The 20,254-nt window shown below is 45.3% G+C and overlaps 1 protein-coding gene and 1 non-coding gene across 20 annotated transcripts in view; both read left to right on the top strand.

Moving 5' to 3' along the window:
• Ep400 (E1A binding protein p400) overlaps positions 1 to 20,254 on the top strand; it is a 106,555-nt gene that overhangs the window by 84,466 nt on the left and 1,835 nt on the right. For 10 of the 19 annotated variants that reach the window (XM_017321133.2, XM_030254870.1, XM_017321130.2 and 7 more), the window contains 21 exons: positions 952 to 1,110; positions 1,302 to 1,385; positions 1,795 to 1,929; positions 2,331 to 2,375; positions 2,463 to 2,616; positions 3,085 to 3,326; positions 3,490 to 3,663; positions 4,792 to 4,839; positions 6,184 to 6,320; positions 6,442 to 6,498; positions 9,524 to 9,602; positions 9,715 to 10,011; positions 11,373 to 11,418; positions 11,492 to 11,601; positions 12,848 to 13,055; positions 13,169 to 13,353; positions 15,366 to 15,587; positions 17,717 to 17,912; positions 18,272 to 18,399; positions 18,848 to 18,994; positions 19,845 to 19,922. In XM_017321133.2, the coding sequence (XP_017176622.1) occupies positions 952 to 1,110; positions 1,302 to 1,385; positions 1,795 to 1,929; positions 2,331 to 2,375; positions 2,463 to 2,616; positions 3,085 to 3,326; positions 3,490 to 3,663; positions 4,792 to 4,839; positions 6,184 to 6,320; positions 6,442 to 6,498; positions 9,524 to 9,602; positions 9,715 to 10,011; positions 11,373 to 11,418; positions 11,492 to 11,601; positions 12,848 to 13,055; positions 13,169 to 13,353; positions 15,366 to 15,587; positions 17,717 to 17,912; positions 18,272 to 18,399; positions 18,848 to 18,994; positions 19,845 to 19,922 (2,931 nt within the window). The remainder of the gene's footprint in view (positions 1 to 951; positions 1,111 to 1,301; positions 1,386 to 1,794; positions 1,930 to 2,330; positions 2,376 to 2,462; positions 2,617 to 3,084; positions 3,327 to 3,489; positions 3,664 to 4,791; positions 4,840 to 6,183; positions 6,321 to 6,441; positions 6,499 to 9,523; positions 9,603 to 9,714; positions 10,012 to 11,372; positions 11,419 to 11,491; positions 11,602 to 12,847; positions 13,056 to 13,168; positions 13,354 to 15,365; positions 15,588 to 17,716; positions 17,913 to 18,271; positions 18,400 to 18,847; positions 18,995 to 19,844; positions 19,923 to 20,254) is intronic. The other 9 variants (XM_006535277.4, XM_006535270.4, NM_173066.1 and 6 more) reach the window with 5 other exon arrangements.
• On the top strand, positions 9,232 to 9,338 carry Gm22716. Its single transcript, XR_003956045.1, has one exon. It is a non-coding gene; the product is annotated as a U6 spliceosomal RNA (small nuclear RNA).

Genomic DNA, 20,254 nt, shown 5'->3' with positions numbered 1-20,254 from the left:
ACTGCTGAGCCTCACCCCAGCTCCTGGATAATTACTTCATCAAGTTTTTGGATTTTGGAGACTTTTTTTTTAATGTATTTTATTTTGTGATTTTTGTGTGCATATGGATTCACACATGAGTGTGAGTGACTCCAGAGACCAGAAAAGGGAGTCAGTTTTCCTGGAGCTGCATTTACAGGCTGTTGTGAACCACCCAAGGTGCTGGGAACTGCATTCAGGTCCTCTGAAAGACCAAGGGCACCATCTCTCCAGCCCAGTATTTTCAAAAGGGTGTGTGCTCAAGTATGTAAGTGGGTCAGAGGACAGCTTGCAGGAGTCAGCTCCTTCCACCATGTGTTTTGGCAACAGGATCCTTTACTAGCTGAACCATCTCACTGTCCTCTGGTGAGGATTGTTTTGTTTTCTCCTTTCTCTCTTTCTTACTGTCCTTTTGGGTTCTTTGTATTTATGGGCTCACTTTGTTCTTTATTTTGCTGAACAGAGATTCTTAGACCTATCATCACTGTCAGGGCTTTCTGTATCCAGCTTTAAAGATTCTCCAGGTCACTGTGGTGCCTTTTTCTGTTGTCTTCTGGAAATGATTTTTTGTGGGTCTTGTGTGGTATGGTCATCTTTTAAGCTGCTTTGGTTTTACCAAATATTTTGAAAACTGGTTGCATGGGGTTTTGTTGTTGTTTTTTACCATGGTTATATTGTCTCACGTGTGAGCACCTTAACCCATGCCAGTGTTTTGTTCTTCTATGGGACTTCCCTGTCTAGCTTGATAGTAATTTTATAAGGTCTAGAAGTTTTAGATACATCCACATGTGTATCATCGGAATGCCTATCATCCAGCCCGTATGTGAGACTCTTAAAAGAAGGGAACTACCTCTGGAGGCTTGCTGCTTGTTAGAGTACACACTCCTTCATTTCACAAGTCCACCTTCAAGTCTCAGTGCAGACTTCCCATAGGCCCTCAAGAGCATCGAGTGTCTGGAGGAAGATGCACAGAGGTCCACAGAGGAAGCTGTGCCTGGATCCAGCAGTGTAGCTGTCTCCTCAGACTCAGATGGCTCTAGATATGACGAGGAACCATCACAGCTGGAGGAGCTGGCTGACTTTATGGAACAGGTTTGGTGATTTTTTTTTCTTTAGAGCTAAGATTTTTAACATTTGAACCCTTTTGTGAAACTTGTTTTGTTTGTTTTGACTAAGAACAGTAACTTTTAAAATTAAATGTTGGTGAAAGATTTTATAAGGAATTTTATTGATCTTATATTAAGTTGCTACTAACCCAGTTCAAAAATGTATTTTTAAAATAGCTTACTCCAATTGAAAAATATGCATTGAATTACTTGGAATTGTTCCATACGACCACTGAACAAGAAAAAGAGAGAATCAGTGAGGTAAGAGAATCAAGTTTTGGTTAGTATGACATAGTAAAGGCAAAAATTCTCAGTGCAGAATTTGATTTGAAGTGACTATGACTTCATGAAATCAAGGGACATCCAGATCCTAGCAGTGCAGGCCAGTGAGACTGCGATCTTGGAAGCCCTATATAGGCAGCTGGGTTGCTGGCTTTTTACCTTGATGTCATTGCACTAGTTTGGAAGCAACTTGGGGCTGACTGAGGGTTTTATGTTGATGGGCAGAGCATAGAGTGTAGCAGTACAAACTGAGAGATCCCTTTGGGGAGATAGGGCTCCACCATGTGTGTGCACAGTGGCTGGGTGAGTTGACCACTAGGAAGAGGTCAGAAACAGCTTGCCTGTTCTGATCTCAGAAGTTCTTTCTTCCTATGCTTTTTTCTGGCAGGATTTGGTAATGGCGTCAATGAAGGACTGGGAAACCCGAAATGCTAGAGCCCTGCAGGAAAGGGAGGCCCGGCTACAGCTGGAGCAGGAGGAGGCAGAGCTCCTCACCTACACTCGGGAGGACGCCTATACTATGGTAAACTAGCATCTGCTTCTGAGGAGAGCACTCAGCTCCTTCCTCACCTGACTGCTGTTCTGAAAGCATATTCCTGATAATTGACACTGTTTTGGCTTTTCAAGATAGGGTTTCTCTGTGTAGCCCTGGCTCTCCTGAATCCGGTTCTATAGACCAGGCTATCCTCAAACTCACAGAGATCTGTTGGCCTCTGCCTTCCAAGTGTTAGGATCAAAGGCATGTGCCACTGGCAATAATTGACACTTTGAGGTCTTCACTGATAAACTGATTTAAGGGATGGGATGGGACTTCTGGAATTTAAATAAAACACAGTTTTAAATCCAGAATCATGATTGAATATTGATTTGTGACATGTAGCATGAAGTAAAGCCTTTGTTGTATCTCACACTTATGTTCCATAGGAGTATGTCTATGAAGATGCTGATGGACAAACAGAAGTCATGCCGGTATGTGACCCCTCTCCTTGAATGCCTGGTCAAGGGCCAACCTTGCCCACAGCTTGGCAGCTTATGGAACCTGCTTTCTCTATACAGCTCTGGACACCACCCACCCCTCCTCAGGATGACAATGATATCTACATTGACTCAGTTATGTGTCTCATGTATGAGACCACACCCATCCCAGAAGCTAAGCTGCCTCCTGTTTATGTGAGGAAGGAGCGCAAGCGGCACAAAACAGACCCCTCAGGTGTGCACCTCACTGACTTCTGCCCCCAGGAATTGCTGTGCTGATGAGAGGCTAAGTCACTGTGGCTCTTCCTCCCTCTGCTGGGATGGGAGGAGGGACCCATCCATTGTCTCTTGTACCGTGTTCCTGGGTTCTCCTATTTTAGGGGAAGAAGCTTGACGGTTACAGTTGTTAGTACTAGAAAACTACTGGGAGGGTGGGTGCCATGGCATGCATCTGTGTTCACAGCCCTTGGAACACTGAGGTGGAAAGATCATAAGAGTTTATGGCCAGCCTGTGCTAAGTAGTAAGACTGTTTTGAAAACCCAAAACAGATAAATAGTGAATTCAAGAAACATTTTTGCCTTTAGCAGTTGTTTCCATAGTTCATAGGTCTACATGCCTCTGCGTGCCTTCTTCCCTTTCCTTCATCTCACTGGTGGGGAAATCTCTCAGTATCCTATATTGCTGAACTCTGCTGCTGTTCAGCTGCAGGCCGGAAGAAGAAGCAGCGGCATGGTGAGGCAGTTGTCCCGCCCCGGTCCTTGTTTGACCGGGCAACACCTGGTATGTTGAAAATCCGGCGTGAAGGCAAAGAGCAGAAGAAGAACCTGCTGCTGAAGCAGCAGACACCTTTTGCCAAGCCTCTGCCCACCTATGTCAAGTCCTCAGGGGAACCTGCCCAGGACAGTCCTGACTGGCTCATTGGCGAGGACTGGGCCTTGCTACAGGTGAGTGGCTGTGTTATCTTTGAGTTGAGCATTCCTGTGGTTTGTTTGCTCCCCCACATTGGCAATTCATAGTGCTGTGTGAGGTGTTTTTTGACACATGGAAAGACATCAGCAATGCATTCGAAGTGTGTTGACCTGTGTGCTCTGAAACTCCAACCTCCAGGCTGTAAAGCAGTTGCTTGAGCTGCCCTTGAACCTCACGATTGTGTCACCTGCCCACACTCCTAATTGGGACCTTGTCAGTGATGTTGTCAACTCCTGTAGTCGAATCTACCGTTCTTCCAAGCAGTGCCGGAATCGTTATGAGAACGTCATCATTCCCAGGGAGGAGGGGAAGGTGAGCTTGGGCTTCTTGGGCTTCCTGGGAAGATCTGGCCTCTGCATTAACTAGGTCTTGCTGTGCATTGCTGAGCAGTATAGCCATCCTGGTAGACTGTGATGAAGTCAGCCTTCTTGACCAGTGAGGCCCATGTGTACATAGTATCTGACACACAGTGTGAACATTGGTGGAGGGTTGGTGTTAGCAGCAGCATCTGTGCTGTCACTGCAGTGTGGAAAACTATGCCATCTGTCCATCATAGCTAGTTTTTGTTACTAAGCTTTGGATGAGCGAGGGAAGAACTCTTCTTTTTATTTGGTTAAAGAAGAGTCTGCTCATACTCTCTGCACTGCAAGCACAATCAGTGGTGTCACAAGCACAGTCTCTTTCTGGGATAATTCTGAGCATTACAAGTATTTATTGACTGATAATACGGCCAAACCATTGTGTCTTTCATTTTAAAAAACCCGCTATGGTTTGCATCCTGGATGAAGATGAGTCAGTGCTGCTGCTCAGGGACACGCAGCCCGCTACCCGGCTTCCCTCCTTCCTGCCCTGACTTTGTCTGTTTCTGTTTCTCCATTTGGCTTTCTTTTCTTTACACAGTTCCCCTTTCTTTTCTTTCGTTTCGTTTCTTTTTTTTTTTTTTTTTTTTGGCCACTTAACCGTAGTTTTTCTGCACATGTCATACCAGCTTTTGCATATGTTCAGCCCTGTTGCCAAGTCAGGTGTGCAGAGAACACTGTCTTTCTGACCACCTCAGTATGTCCATTAGCTTAGGAGCGACAGCAATGTTGGCAAGTCAGGCATCTAGTCCTTGTTTTGGTACAGTTTGTGAAAATGACCTTGGTGTAAAGAGCCGTGTGTGCCCTCGGAACGAGGATGCCACACTCACCTCACTTCTGTGACCACTCTTTGAACCATCTCTTGTCATTTCTAAAACACTCGTCTCAGAACAAAACATTTGTTTGCTTTTTTTAATAAAAAAGCAAGCCTTCCTCATGATACCATTCTGTGATTCCTCTACTGTAAAACTTCCTGAAACTTCACATTCACTCTTTTATGTTCTGGAAGCATTTATAATAATAGCAGCCATTACCTTAATATTGAAAAAAAATAAAGCTAAAATATTTTCTTCTCTTATAGCTGATTTGTGAAGCTAATCCAAAGAAAAAGGCACAAAATATTTATAAGGTACGAGGAGGTGTTCTGAATGAGATGGAAAGCTTTCTGTAAGTGCCTGTGCAAAGGAGCACAGTGAGATCCAGGCTGAGCCTGGACTATAGGATCAGAAATACAGCACTTAGGGTTTTCTCAAGTGCCTTTTATTCCTATAAAATAGAGGTTTTGCTTCTTCAGCTGAAGGAACCACACAGTGATTCACTGAGACCCTCAGGGACATTGAGAAGCCTCCCTATTGTTCACACCCTTATTGAGACTTGTAACATGGTGGCTAGATGCCAGTAAGAATAACATATGAGTGTGTCTATATAGCCCTGGAACTATTGTTCATGGCTAGAACCAGTCAGGGCTTTGTTGCTGAACACATGTCCTTTCTGCCTTTAGCCTTGTCTTACCTTCGCTCTGGTGGTGGGTGTGACTCACTGGCTCTTAACTTTCCCCTCTCCCTGCTTCCCTTTGTTTAATGTTGTTGTTGTTGTTGTTTAAATTGGAGAATGCTTATAATAGGGGACAGTGTTCACAAGCTGATCCATGTAACCGTGCACATTCGTTTTTTTAGTTCTGACTTTCCTTGGCATTCTCTCTGAACTTAAGGCATCCCTCCAGCAGCGTATGTGTACATGTGTTTATTTGCCTAAGTATATCACAATTATACTAGGTATAACTGACTTCAAATAATGGAGTTAGTCTGGGTTCAGAGATACTGAGAGTCAGAGAGAGTCCTGGGCCAGGTGGAGTTGTGAACTCTTGTCTCTGACCTTGAACAGTTGTATCTCTGGACTTTGTATCTGAGGGGAAGTGCTTGGGTATGTGGGTAGCAAGTGGACCACTGTTGAATGTCTTTTTGTTTATCTGCATTATAAGCAGGAAAGATCATGTGGTACAAATGATGTCACAGTCTTCAAAGAATGAAGTCTTAAGACAGCCCTGTTGCCATACTGTTTACTGTGGGTAGAAGGTATCTGAGTTAGATTACCACTGCCCTTTACCGACCATGGGTACTAGACTCAACAGTTGAAGACTTGCAGCCAGCCCTACCCTGTCACCTGCCGTGTGTTAACTCCAGGATGTGACCCTGAATATTTTATAAAATATTTCTCTCCTCAGTGAAGGTTCAATTGAGCAAAAGTTCCTAAGGATTGGGGAAGATTGCCAAGTACCAGCAAATGGTGATCACTCATTGTTGCTACTGTTGTATTAGGTTATCCCAGAAAGGAAGGAAGGGAATGGGACTTGGGTGCAGCCCTTGGAGCTTAGACACAGGCTTCTGATTCAGCAAATGCTGTTTCCAGAGTAGTTGTGTGCCAGGCTTATTTATGGTCTAAACTTGATGAGCTCCTATCAATTTTGTTTCAGAGTAAGAACAATCGTCCTCTCCGCACAAGCCAGATTTATGCTCAGGATGAAAACGCCACTCACACCCAGTTGTACACGAGCCACTTTGAGCTGATGAAAATGACAGCTGGCAAGAGAAGCCCCCCAATCAAGCCTCTGTATGTCCCCTGGACTCGCACTGTGTTACTGAGATTGTGTCAGCCTAGAGGCTGCTGACTGAGACTTGCTTCTGATTGGCTTCCCTCCTTCAGTAACTGTTCTCTTGTTTCTCTGTTGCAGGCTTGGCATGAATCCCTTTCAGAAGAACCCCAAGCATGCCTCTGTCCTGGCAGAAAGGTACTTACTTCTATGAATTTGACACATTTTTTTTGCCTTTGAAATGAGTTTGTTTTAAGTTCAGTAGAATACTAAATTCTTATATAAAATAGCATGATCTAAGCTTTAGCCATGATGGTATAGACTCTGACCTTGAGAAAACTTGAGGTTTTTTGCCCTTGATCAGAGTTTGTCTGGGGTAGCCTCTGCCAGATAGTCAGACACATTGAGAATCATGTCCTGCATTTATAAGGAGTCATCACCCCTTCTTGCTTTGTTGCAGGGGCTTTGTTCTCAGGTGTAGCTAATGTGTTCCAAGGCTAAGAGAGTGATTTCAAGGAAGATTCTTAACAGGTTCCTCTCCCCTGCAGGTCCAACTTTTGTTGGTTGTACCATAAAAGGATATTAAGATGACGGTACTTTGTTATTCAATAAAGGAAAAAGAAAATAGTCAGTGGGTAGGTGGTGAAATGGGAAGATGAAGCTCTCTTTGGAGCTGAGCTGTGGGCTGGATACTAGCAGTGCTTTTATATATTCTCTGGAATAACTATTAGGAAGGAGATCTGCTTGGGTGAAACAGCCACCTCTTTGTCTTCAACACTACATGTGTGTACACTGGTCATTTCCTGTCCAGCACCCGCTTTCTTGTTAAATCGTATGTGTCTCCTTGTCACATAGCTGTGCAAGTGGTCATTGCCAAAGAATCAACTCATGGCATATTTGCTGAGAGCCCAGTAGCAATACTGGACTTCCTTTAACAGTGCCCTGTGTGACCTGGGCTGTTCACCTCTCAGTGTTCCGTCTCCCAGTGCTGGGCCACCATGTGTAAACTTGAAGCCCAGGCCTTCTGTATTTCTTTCTGATAGGAATTACCTTCGGAAATGCCTTATAAAACTCAATCGCTATCTGCACCTCTGCAGCATTGCTTATTGGTTGGGTGAAACAGTGAATTAATTCAGCTGTTGTTTTTATTAGTAGGTCAAGGGCTAGCAGAGCACACGGTGCTTAATGAACGATGCTGGTATGCCTTCTAGAGGTATGTGTAGCATAAAAGAGGGAAGAGAGGATCTTCACAGGTAGCTGTTATAAAGGAGGATGCTTCAGGTTTGGGAAGCATAGTTTCAGGTGTTTAGTCACCTCTTAGGAAGATGGGTTGTGAACTGGGCCTGGAGAGGAAGCTGAAGACAAAAGAGACTCCGAGTCACCAGAGTAGTATAGGCAAAAACCAGAGTGTGCTGCAGGGGCTGTGAGACTTTCATGGGCTGAGCAGGGCACTTATAGAGCTAGATGTGAGCATTAGCAAGGTCACCTTGGCCCCTCATGTAATTTAGCTGGGTGAAAACCTTACAGCATCTGCTCTGTGGTATTGGTAGGAAGGTTGTCTATATAATGGGAATAGGAGGTGGGGTGGCATTTGTCCAGTGTTTTGGGATAACTTTGCATAGGCTCTAGGTTCTTTGGTAGGCTGTGTAGGACTTGTGGAGGTATGTATGTCTGGGGCAGACCCACAGAGTTCATGGAACCTGATAGTAGATTCCTGAAACTGCAGAAAGTACTGAATCTCATGTGTGCTGGGGGGGTTAGAGGGGGAAGGGGTTGTGTGTTTTCTTTTTTGAGACAAGGCTTTAGTACAAGGTGGCCTTGAACCTTGTGTTAATTCTCCTGCCTCAGCCTCCAGAGTGATGGGAGTCCTGTACAGGCAGGCATGAGCCACCATGTGCTGTACACTGTTTTTTCTCAAGTAAAAACCTTTCACTTTTCATTTAAGCGTCGTATGACTTCTTTTTGGCATATATTACATTCCCATCATTCTCTCTTTGTACATTATTAAGTCAAGTCCGGTTCTGTTTGTTTGTGGGGGTTGTTTGGGTTTTGGGTTTTTGTTTGTGTCTTTTGGTTGGCTGGTGGGTTTTTGTTTTGATTGATTGATTGATTGATTGATTGATTTTTTTCGAGACAGGATTTCTCTGTGTAGCCCTGGCCATCCTGGAACTCTGTGAAAAGGGTGGCCACAATCTTAAGAGATCTGCCTGCTTCTGCCTCCAAAGTGCTGAGATTAAAGGAGTATACCACCACTGTCCAACTATTTTTTAACACAAGCCAGAAATATAGTCAGTCTGGTAGCTGAGACTATGATTGACAGTTACTATAATAATTGAGTAGTATATACACCCTGGACCAATCACACAGCTCATACCCTGGGTTGGAATGAATGTGACAAAGCACACTTTTTTTTTGGTTTTTCGAGACAGGGTTTCTCTGTATAGCCCTAAGCTGTCCTGGACCTCACTTTGTAGACCAGGCCTGCCTTGAACTCAGAAATCCGTCTACCCCTGCCTCCCGCATGCTGGGATTAAAGGTGTGCGCCACCACTCCCGGCTGACAAAGCACATTTTCAAAGTATTGAGGGCAATATATAGTTTAAAACTAATGAATGATAGAGCTGGTGATTGGCTTGGCAGATAAGAGTTCCGTTCTTAGGACCCGTGTCATGTGGTTCACACCCACCCGTTACTTTAGCTCCAGGAAATCAGTGCTATCTCTTGCCTCCTTAGACACCTGTGTGCATAAACTCAAACACATATACATAGTTTATAAAATTAAATCTAGGGGCTGGAGAGATGGCTCAGTGGTTAAGAGCACTGACTGCTCTTCCAGAGGTCCTGAGGTCAATTCCCAGCAGCTACATGGTGGCTCAAAACCATCTGTAATGGGATCCGATGCCCTCTTCCGGCGTGTCAAAAGACAGCTCCAGTGCTCGTTTCGGCAGCACATATACAAAAATTGGAATGACACAGAGAAGATTGACATGGCCCCTGAGCAAGGATGACACGCAAATTTGTGAAGCATTCCATATTTTTAAAAGAAAAAAAAAAAAGACAGCTACGGTGTACTCATATAAATAAAATAAAATAATTAAATCTATTAAAAAAAAACCTAATGAATTGTTTGTGGAATATTTCAAGCAAATTTTTGAACATGGCTAATATATGTAACTGAAGCTGTAGATAAAAGAGCTTTTTAACTTTGGCTTTTTACTTTTAAGTGGAATCAACTATGACAAGCCGCTGCCTCCCATTCAAGTTGCATCTCTCCGTGCAGAGCGAATTGCAAAAGAGAAAAAGGTATGGTGCTCTGAAAGCTGGGTCCTCTCAGAACCATTCTGCTGTAACATGCTGTCACCCTAGGATGGGTCCAGTTCCTTTAGCAGCTTCTTTTCCCACCTGGTCCTTTTAGGCTTTGGCTGATCAGCAGAAGGCACAGCAGCCACCAGTGACACAGCCGCCCCCTCAGCAACAACAGCAGCAGCAACAGCAGCAGCAGCAGCAACAGCAGCAGCAGCAACCCCCGCCACCTCCACAGCAGCCACCACCACCAGTGCCGCAGCCACAGGCAGCAAGCAGTCAGACACCAGCAGGGCAGCCTGCTGTCCAGCCCCAGCCCCAGCCCCAGGTCCAGACCCAGCCACAGCCTGTGCAGCCACAGTCAAAGGGGCAGCCCACAATGACGACTGTGGGCAGTGCTGCTGTGCTGGTGAGAGCCTCTAAACCCACAGTCTGTACACCTCCCTCTGAGAACTCAGAGTGCATCCTAGGGGACGCCTGCATTTTCAGCTGACTAAGCCATCCTTTACCATCTCTTGATTGGGAGGGTAAAGCCACTCTTTTGGTATGAGGATCAGGACTAAGGAGAACAGTTGAGTGTAGTCACACATCCTTTTAATCCAGGCTTGAGGGCGTGTGAGTGCAGCCTGAGCTGTAAAACAAGACCACAACTCATACAAGAAAGAAGCTGCGTTCTGTAAGACAGATGAGGTTGTTCCCTCAGTCTCTGAAAGTGGACAGAGCAGTACCTTCTGGGTCACTGTGCATACACGGCCACCACCTGGAGATGCCACTCAGGCTCACCCACATTCTCAAGCTATAAGTGCCCAAGTAGACAAAGGAAATTCAGTGTAGCCAACACAGGTGTTGACATAAATGCTTACATGCATTTTCTATGGTGTTCATCATCACAGTCATGGAAACCATGTATAGTTACATTTGAAGAGAACAGGCCCTGTGCTAATGGGATGATACTTAAGGCTGTCAGCCAGGCATGAAAGTATTTGTGTGTTGCGTACAAGTACACAGGAATGCTGTTCCGTACAGAGGCCAAAGGTTTGCATGGTGGTCTCGGGAGCCATCCACTCTCATTTTGGGGATGAGCCTTCACCTGGGTCTTGCAGATCTGGCTAAGTAGGCTGGCCAGTGGACCCCAGGGATCCTCTTGTCTACATTTCACCAGTTCAGGGATTACAATCACACACCACTACTTGGAGGATTTGCAAAGCAAGCACTTTCCCAACTGAGACATTCCTCAAACCTTGAATTGTTAACATTGAGCTGTGATGGGTTTTTGTATGTGGTTGGGCAACATTCTCCCTTCGCTCAGATGATACATTTACACTGTATGGTTAATGTGGGGACTTTCAAAGTAAGGCTCATGGGCTGTATTTCCTGCCCATTGAAGTTTGTCTTCCTATGTGGAATAGAGTGATGATCACAAGAAGAATTTGGACAGTGATTGGTTGGTAGGAAGATACTGACGAAGTGGCATTTGAAAGTTGAGGCCTGAGGGACAGGAAGGCATTGGTGAGAAGGAGGAAAACAGCTGGAACAGAGGCTCGCATGTGGCCAGCATGAGGGACAGGATGCAGGGCTGAAGATGATGCATGTGGTGAGAGGCAGCATGGGAAGGGGAGCCAAGCTAAAGACAGCCCTAGTGGTAAGCAGACTGAAGGCAGCCAAAGGAATATGTCTGGGATTTGCATTGACTGACGATAATTGATTTTGTAAAGTTTATGTAGCAGAAGGCCTGACCTGAAGTTAAACCTGAGTTTCTGTTTTCAATAGGCAGGAACCATTAAAACATCAGTCACTGGAACAAGCATCCCTACAGGTGAGGATTGTGCACAGGACTTGAAAAAAGCTCAGTCTTTCTCCTCTGGCCTCACTCATGTCCTCCTCTTTAGGGACTGTAAGTGGAAATGTGATTGTGAACACAATAGCTGGTGTCCCTGCTGCTACTTTCCAGTCCATTAACAAGCGTCTGGCATCACCTGTGGCTCCTGGAACTTTGACTGTGAGTTGTTCCCATGCTCAGAGAGCATACCATTCTGGGAAGACTATTTGCTTCTTGAATGTTCCATAGATAAGAAAAGTAACTGGTCTAGTTTGAATTTCATAAATAAGCAGCTGGTCAGTTTGGTAATCATCAGGTGTTAGGGAACTGCTCTCTTTTGTATTATTAGGGAAGGATGAATGTCCCCATAGGACAGGTTTACAGAGAGGAGAGAGGTGGTATGTGAAGAAACAGCAGCCAATCCCCCTGGCCCAGGTGCCCTTACCTGTGCCTCACAGAGGTGACTGACATGGGTACCCTGGTAGAGTGCTGTGCTGGAGTGTGGCTCGGTGCTGTATGAGGAGAGCAAGCAACCCAACTCCCCAGGGTGAAGGCAACTGGGCAGGAGAGAGCCATCACAAGCATTAAGCTATAGGTTGGCTGTGGGACAATGATCTCCCAGGCGAAGAGCAAACGCCCGCCCTCTGTGGTACAGAACAGGGCATGTGGTCAGAAAGTTTTCCTAGTGTCAGCCACCTGCTTTTCTTTTTATAGCTTACAGTCGAAACACATTGCAATGCACTTGATTCTCAGATACCAAGCCTGAAAAGCAGCCTATCCCTTATATAAGAAGTGATATCTCAAAAATCTAATGCTCTTACATCAGCATGCTGTGTCCCTCTGCAGTTTAGAGAATACTTTTGTTAGGAAGATGTAATTTCTCTGATATCCTACAGAGGTAAACCACAAAATGGATGAAGTTAGGGAGGTTACAGAGCTGTGTAGATACACATGCTTGTGTGTAACCAACGGGTTTGCTGAGCATGCCAAGGGAAACCAGAAAGGAAAGGACTGTCCTCACCAGATGACACCAGAACAGTTGGGGAGCTGTACATTAAAAATGAATCTTCAAGCCGGGCGTGGTGGCGCACTCCTTTAATCCCAGCAATTGGGAGGCAGAGGCAGGCAGATTTCTGAGTTTGAGGCCAGCCCGGTCTACAGAGTGAGTTCCAGGACAGCCAGGGCTACACAGAGAAACCTGTCTCAAAAAAACCAAAACAAACAAACAGAATCTTGACAAACAATTCACACTTTTTTTGTTTTCTATGCCTCTGCCTCTCAACTGCTGGGATTAAAGGTGTGCACCGCCATGCCCAGCTGAATCCACTTTGCATGGAACAAGCCATTGAAACTATGGACTTCTGGAGGGAAACATACATCTTGCCTTACAGTGGGCAGCTATAACATTCCTATGTTACCTTTCTAGACGTCTGGAGGTTCTGCTCCTGCTCAGGTGGTCCACACTCAACAACGAGCAGTTGGTTCCCCAGCCACTGCCACCACTGACCTGGTATCCATGACAACTACTCAAGGTGTTCGAGCAGTTACTTCAGTGACGGCCTCAGCTGTGGTCACTACCAACCTGACTCCAGTGCAGACTCCAACCCGTTCCTTAGTAACCCAGGTGTCTCAAGGTAAAGGGGCTTGGTGTTTCTCTGAGCCAATATCCACTATTAGAACTTCAGCCTGCAATTATTCTCCAGAAGAGTTGAGGAAGCAAAGGTTTGACAAGCCACCCTCTTTACAGCCACAGGGGTTCAGCTACCTGGAAAAACCATCACCCCTGCTGCTCATTTCCAGCTTCTTAGGCAGCAGCAGCAACAGCAGCAGCAGCAGCAGCAGCAACAGCAGACTTCCCAGGTGCAAGTTCCACAGCTCCAGAGCCAGGCCCAATCTCCTGCACAGATCAAAGCTGTGAGCAAGCTAGGACCGGTAAATATATCCTTTACTGTACGTCACAGGCATACCTAGCCTTTCTTCAATTCAGAACCTATTTTGTAAAAACCCAGCATTGTCTTTAGGTAGAGAACTGCCTTCCCTGTATTTAAACAGCTTTCCATCCAGTAAGCGTGTGTCATGCCTCTAAGAAGCATTGGGAAACCTTAGTTTCCTGCTGAAAGTGAATCTTGAATCCTATGCAGTGTATTGCCACAGATCATTTTCTTTTTTCTTAAAAAAAATTTATTAATTTCTTTATTTTATGTATGTGAGTACACTGTAGCTGTACAGATGGTTGTGGGCCATCATGTGGTTGTTGGGAATTGAATTAGAACTTCTGCCCCCTCTGGTCAGCTCCGCTTGCTCAGTCCCTGCTCTCTATAGCCCAAAGATTTATTTATTATTATAAATAAGTACACTGTTGCTGTCTTCAGACACACTAGAAGAGGGTGTCAGATCTCATTATGGGTGTTTGTGAGCCACCATGTGGCTGCTGGAAATTGAACTCAGGACCTTCTGAAGAGCAGTCTGTGCTCTTGCCTGCTGAGCCTGCCAAAGGTCTAACAAGCCACCCCTTTACAGCCACAGGGGTTCAGTCAGCTACCTGGAAAAACCATCATTTTCCAGAGGACTAAAATGTAAACCATTCTTGGAGGATAGTACAAAGACACTCCTCATTGCTCCTCTTCAGGAGCAGCTAGGTCCAGTATACTTCTCTTTGTTGCTTGTTTAAACATTGATCCTAGTTTTGCCAGTCTGCTGTTATCTTGCTATTGTTTGTGCTAATGTGTTTCCTCTAGGAGGTAATGTTATATCCTTGGGAATAATGCAGAATCACGAGTATGCAGCATGAAAAGAAACCAGAAAAATACATACAGTGTGAACTAGAACTTTTCCTGGTGATTCCTACTTACTGCTGGTCAGAGAGAGGCTTGACACACTGGAGCTGAGGTGCAGCCACCTCTGTGAGGCTTGAGAAGGACCCAGAGATGTATCCGCTGTCCTGTTTCTTTCTTGACTATATCTGTCCTCGTTCTATTGGAACCACTTGAGTGTGTTTATGACTACTTTAACCCTTGTTCCTTTTGAGAAGTGGTGATCAGGCACCTCTTTTGGGAGCTATCCAGCTATGTGTGGTTACTATGCACATGTTTTAAATCATTTGAAAACTTTTGAAATGCCACAAACCATGACATCCAGCTCCTCGTTCAGCAGTTACACTTTCAGAGCTCCTCATAACCTCCCAAGGCTGTGGCTGCTGAATTAGACAGCCCTGTCTAGTCTTTTTCTTCCAGTAAAGCACAGTAATTATTCTCAGGTCTCTCAGGCCAGCAGAAGCAGATTGTATGATCGCTATTACTGTCACTGAGACTACTGTCAGTTAGCATTGCCCACCCAGAGCAGCTGCCAGGAGTCCTACTCACTCTCTTGTTCCTTTATTCTTCACCCACATTCTCCTAATTCAGTTTCAAAGCCATTGTTATCTCTTATATATCCAGAGAGATCTGTTAGGAACAACACATACATTTGGGGGTGGGAGGGTGATTTTTTTTTTTTTAATGTTTTTTGATAATGTTCTTGATAGCTTTGTTTTTGGTTTTGAGTCTGGTGATATCACATAGCTGTTACTGGTCTTTTTCCTCTACTTCCATTGTGCTAGAATTGCGATCTTGAGCCACCACGCCCAGCTCATTTTCTTATCTTGATGTTTGCACTTTTTTGAAAGGCATAGGTTTGTTGCCAAGTTATTACTGTTGATGGAGTTTAGTTACAGTTGTTAGCTGTTTATTTAGACTAGTTGTGAGAAGTAAGAACCTAGAAAGCTTGGTTTGAACTTAGTGATCTGTCAGAATTGGTATTCCTGGTTTCTTCAGTGAAGTACTGATTTTCATTCAATGCCCACGTCGAAGTGCAGATGGTTTATCTGCATATCAGCTCATGTACAGGATATCTCAGTAGAGATGGAGGGTGGCTTATGGTTAGCTCATGTCTTATTTGGATTTCAGGAACACATCATCAAGATGCAGAAACAGAAGATGCAGCTGCCACCACAGCCCCCACCACCGCAGGCCCAGCCAGGTCCCCCACAGCAACCAGCGCAAGTGCAAGTACAGACTCCACAGCCCCCACAGCAACAGCAGAGTCCTCAGCTTACCACAGTCACGGCCCCACGGCCTGGGGCTTTGCTCACAGGCACCACAGTGACCAACCTTCAGGTGGCCCGGCTTGTAAGTTCTAGTTCATATATGTGTTGTCCAAAGTACCATCTCTGCATTTCCCCAAAGCTTTTTGGTTTTGTTATTTAGGTTGGTGGGGAGACATGTATCTAGGTTGGAAACTCTGTAGAGTTGGTTTTCTTCCGTCTTTATGAGTGTTATAGAGACTAAACTCAAAGTGCTAGGATTGCACAGCCTTTGATCCTTAGAGAGGATGAGGTATGAGATTTGTGGCAGGTTGTGCTAGAGCTTCTTATAGAACCATCGAGTGTCACCAGGCCTGTAGGGACTGAGTGGTTGGGAATATAGCAGAAGGTGAACAGCGAGGGGAGGCACAGCACACTAGCTGTCCTGTTCTTTGCCGGGGAAAGGAAGGGGCAGTGCCAGTATGGCTAGAGTACAGGAGCACAGTGTGAATGTTGCAGGCACACAGGTTCCATGGCCAGTTGTTCTCTAGTCAGCAGGGAGAGAGCGTTTGAAGGTCTAAAGGAAGAAATGTAGCAAGGTAGTAGTGTCTGGGGAGATGCACACGCAGTGGTCAGTGCGCTTGGAATCTTGTGTGTCACAGCAGCCGATGATGTGCTCTTTGGGGGGCTTGCCCAACCAGTGCAGCCCTAGGAGCTCTGCACCAGTGTCTGAGTATTTTGTACTGAGCTACCTTTTACAGATGAAGAAACTGTGGCACATAGGCTAATTACCTGTTTGGATCCTGTACTTGGCAACTGTAGCTTGAGATAGGGCCTTGGTCCTAGCAAAGGTACTTGGGCCCTGCTCTGTGTGTAAGTCTTTGTGACAGGCCCCTCCACCAAAGAGTAAGTCTGAGGATGACTTATTTCAAACAGAAGACTGTTGTGCTTCTGTTTACAAAACTGCACATCTGGGGAGTGGTAACAGCTAGAAGACAGAAGCTTAAAATTAGCTGTTGCAGAGAAGATTGTAGTAATTAGGCCACAAACCTCACATGCTCATTAATACAACAGTGCTCTTGCCGGGCATGGTGGTGCACGCCTTTAATCCCAGCACTCGGGAGGCAGAAGCAGGTGGATTTCTGAGTTCGAGGCCAGCCTGGTTTACAAAGTGAGTTCCAGGACAGCCAAGGATATACAGAGAAACCCTGTCTCGAAAAACCAAAAAAAAAAAAAAAACCAACAGTGCTCTTATTTCCTACAAAAATAGTGGGGCTGTAACCTAGACACATTTAAAAGGTGGGTTAGCAACTGGATTAGTTCCTTTCCTCTCCTCCTTGATGTGATAAAATACCTGATATCATGGTGGGGAGTTGTGGCAGTGAGAAAGAGGAGACAGGTAACATCGCCACTGCAGTTGGGGAGCAGAGACAAATGCTTACATCAACTCATCAGGCTCTGTCTGGGCTCCCAGTCCACATTCAGGGCCTGTCTTCCCCTCCTCTCTGCAACCTCCATACAGTCTTTCCCAGAGGGTTGTCTCCTGGGCAGTTCTAAATCCAGTCAGATTGACAATGAAGGTTAATCTTTCATCAAGGACTTTAAAAGTGACTGTTGTAAAGGGAAGAGGCTACAAAATACAAGTGACTCCTTCTACTATGGCATTTGTGCTCAAATGGAAGAGATGCATAGAAGGCTGAATGTCATTTTTGGTTTCCTGTGTGTGTGGGCACTTTAAGACTGTCGGTAGCTTTTACTTTCTTAGGCTTCTTTTTGTTCATGTGTTTGTTTGGATAATCTCTATATATACAAAAATGTACTCATTTCCATTGTCCTTTTGTAGAATGTAATTTAAGGAGAAAAGCACTTGGTAGCAGTGTGGGATCAGGTAGCCTTGGGTGGTTGTGGCAGTAATCTTGGAGAGAAGGGAGTGGAAGCCAGAAGATGAAGAGTAAGTGGTACCTGACTGGTGAGAGATGTGTCTGGAATCTTAGGGACATCAGAACATGGCAGCAGGGCTGACAACCCAAAGGTCTTGTACAGATTCTGTCCCTATATATCTGCTACTGGCAAGCAGAGATCCCTGGGCTGGCCTCATAATTTTAGATTTTCCACTTAGTCCATCTTTGTAAATTTTCTTGACCACTGGTCAAAAGATGTTTTTGAAAAAGTAGGAAAGACAAGGCACACAATGTCTGAATTTCTCTGGATTCTCCTGTTATTTCCACTGTTTAGACCCGAGTCCCTACTTCTCAGCTGCAGGCACAAGGGCAGATGCAAACTCAGACGCCCCAGCCTGCTCAGGTGGCCTTGGCAAAGCCTCCGGTGGTATCTGTCCCAGCAGCTGTGGTCTCCTCGCCAGGGGTCACGACCCTGCCTATGAACGTTGCAGGGATCAGCGTGGCAATTGGACAGCCACAAAAAACAGCAGGTACCTTCCTGCAGCCTCCTCTTGCTGCATGCCTTTCCCAGGTGGCCATGTGGTACACAGGGAGGTTTTTCTGGTGGAGATGGTCACTGCCTTGCTCTGTCCTAACACTGGCTTTACACATGTTGTCCTAGGGCTGAGTGTAAATTCTCTTAGGTTTCCAAGTCCCAAGTTTTGGCCCTTGGTGTTAACCATTAACACTCTCACATTTTCCATCATATATGAATTAGAAGCACAATGTATACCTAGAGCCTGCTTAGTTTGCCTTAAGACAATTCTAGAATTTAATCTTTTCTGGACAGAACCTGGATAAGCAGGGAGCCCTTGCCAGGACCTGCCTAACTGACTTGGTGTTGTTGTAGGGCAGACGGTCGTGGCCCAACCCGTCAATGTCCAACAGCTGCTGAAGTATAAGCAGCAGACAGCCGTCCAACAGCAGAAGGCCATCCAGCCACAAGTTGCCCAGGGCCAGGCTGCTGTTCAGCAGAAGGTATGGGTTCCTTGTCTGAAGTTTGACTTTAGTGCAGCTTTGTGCTGGAGAGGAGGGTCCAGAACAATCGGGCTGTGTTGGGCTACAGGCTTCACGAGGTATGGGTTGCAAGCTGGAGGTGCTAATGTGCTCAGTGTCTCTTGTTTTCCTTTCATTTTGATATGAATGCTTATGTAACTGATGATGGTAGGGTGAGTGGGCTCAAGCTAGATACCAGGTATGGATTTTTCCACTGGGACTGTGGGTTCAATCAGGATACACTGACTCCTGTATGTAGTGACTTGCCATAGGTATCCTCCAATGGCTTAAAGGTAGGGCAATGCCAAGATCTTAGGATAGTCCTGACCATACTTCCTAGGAGATACAGACCGTGGCAGTTGCTGAGGTTATGAGTAGTGAACCTAGTCTCACCTGGCTGAGCCTCTGCTGTTTCTTTTTTTTTTTTCAGCTGACCACCCAACAGATCACTACTCAGGGCCCGCAGCAGAAGGTCGCTTATGCTGCCCAGCCAGCCCTTAAAACCCAGTTTCTGACCACACCCATCTCCCAGGCCCAGAAACTGGCCGGGACTCAGCAGGTTCAGACTCAGATCCAGGTAAGCATGAGGCAGGGAGGGGGGTGATTTTTAAAAAGTATTAATTTGTATGAATGTTTGCACACATTTTTGAATTTCAGACACATGAACATTGCTACAACAGGCTTTAGGATCCCCTATATGCATGCTAGAGGTTACAGAAATCTGTCTATTAAACAGATAGTTAGAAGATTGTTTTATACTGCCCAGGCTAGCACTGAACGTGCTGTATCTATAGCCCATGTTGACCTCAAACTCACCATACTGGCCAGCTTCAGTGTGCTGGAGGTTGTAGGTGCCACCACAGTCTGTATCGGGAACTTTTATAGTGTTTGTGATTCTGAGAATTCAACCTGTGGCTTCATGAGAAGAATTTCATTACTGAGCCACAACTTCAGCTTTTAAAAAGTAAATTTTGCTGATTGAGGGTTGACCCTGACATGCTGGAAAATAAACCTCTTGTTTTTGCATTGGAAAAACAAAAGTGAATTTTGACAACAGCAAGAGATTTACTTCTGCAGCAACTGTCTGTAGGAAGTGAACACAGGGTAGGAAGTTTTGTTTTTTATGTAAGTGAGCTTTTGATTATGATGGATGAAACGACTTGGAAGTCTCAGTGCTTGTCCTGGTAAGGCCTCCTGGTCCGCTTAGCTTGCTGGCTAAGTCACATTTACTAAAGGAGAAAGTTAAAATATGAAACTAGAATCCTCATGAGTTATGGGTTGTTTATGAAGGTTTCAGTTGCTCTTCACATTCCTAGGATCCTGGTGGGCGCACTTAGATTGTTTCTTCATATTACATGATATTATGTTTGCTTAAAAAAAGAGATGTTTGTGCATGTATTTTGAATCCTATGCTTGCCTTGTCAAAGGTTGCAAAACTTCCTCAAGTTGTGCAGCAACAAACACCTGTGGCCAGTATACAACAAGTTGCATCAGCTTCTCAGCAGGTAGGCTGTGCAGACCTGGGGGCAGGCGGGGCCACAATTTGTGAAAGGTTTTCATCCTTCAGAAGCAGGATGCTAGTAATTTGAGAATTGATTTTGGTTTTCATAATTAATGCACACAAAAAGATGAGCTTTCAGGGGAAATAACTAGGGAATTTCCAGAGCAGGACTACTGAGCTTAAGGACTTGGCTTGCGCCTGAACCTGCTTTCAGCAGGCACCTTTGGCATTTTCCACAAGGTAGGATTACAGCTTCTGGGGAGTGTCAGCAGCATGGGATCCAGGTGGAGGTAAGGTGGCAAGTTGACATAGCTTTTGTTTTAAATACTGAAACAT

This window comes from Mus musculus, chromosome 5 (assembly GCF_000001635.26).
Source record: "Mus musculus strain C57BL/6J chromosome 5, GRCm38.p6 C57BL/6J".
NCBI classification, from domain to species: Eukaryota; Metazoa; Chordata; class Mammalia; order Rodentia; family Muridae; genus Mus; species Mus musculus.
This window is presented reverse-complemented; position numbering and strand designations above follow the sequence as displayed.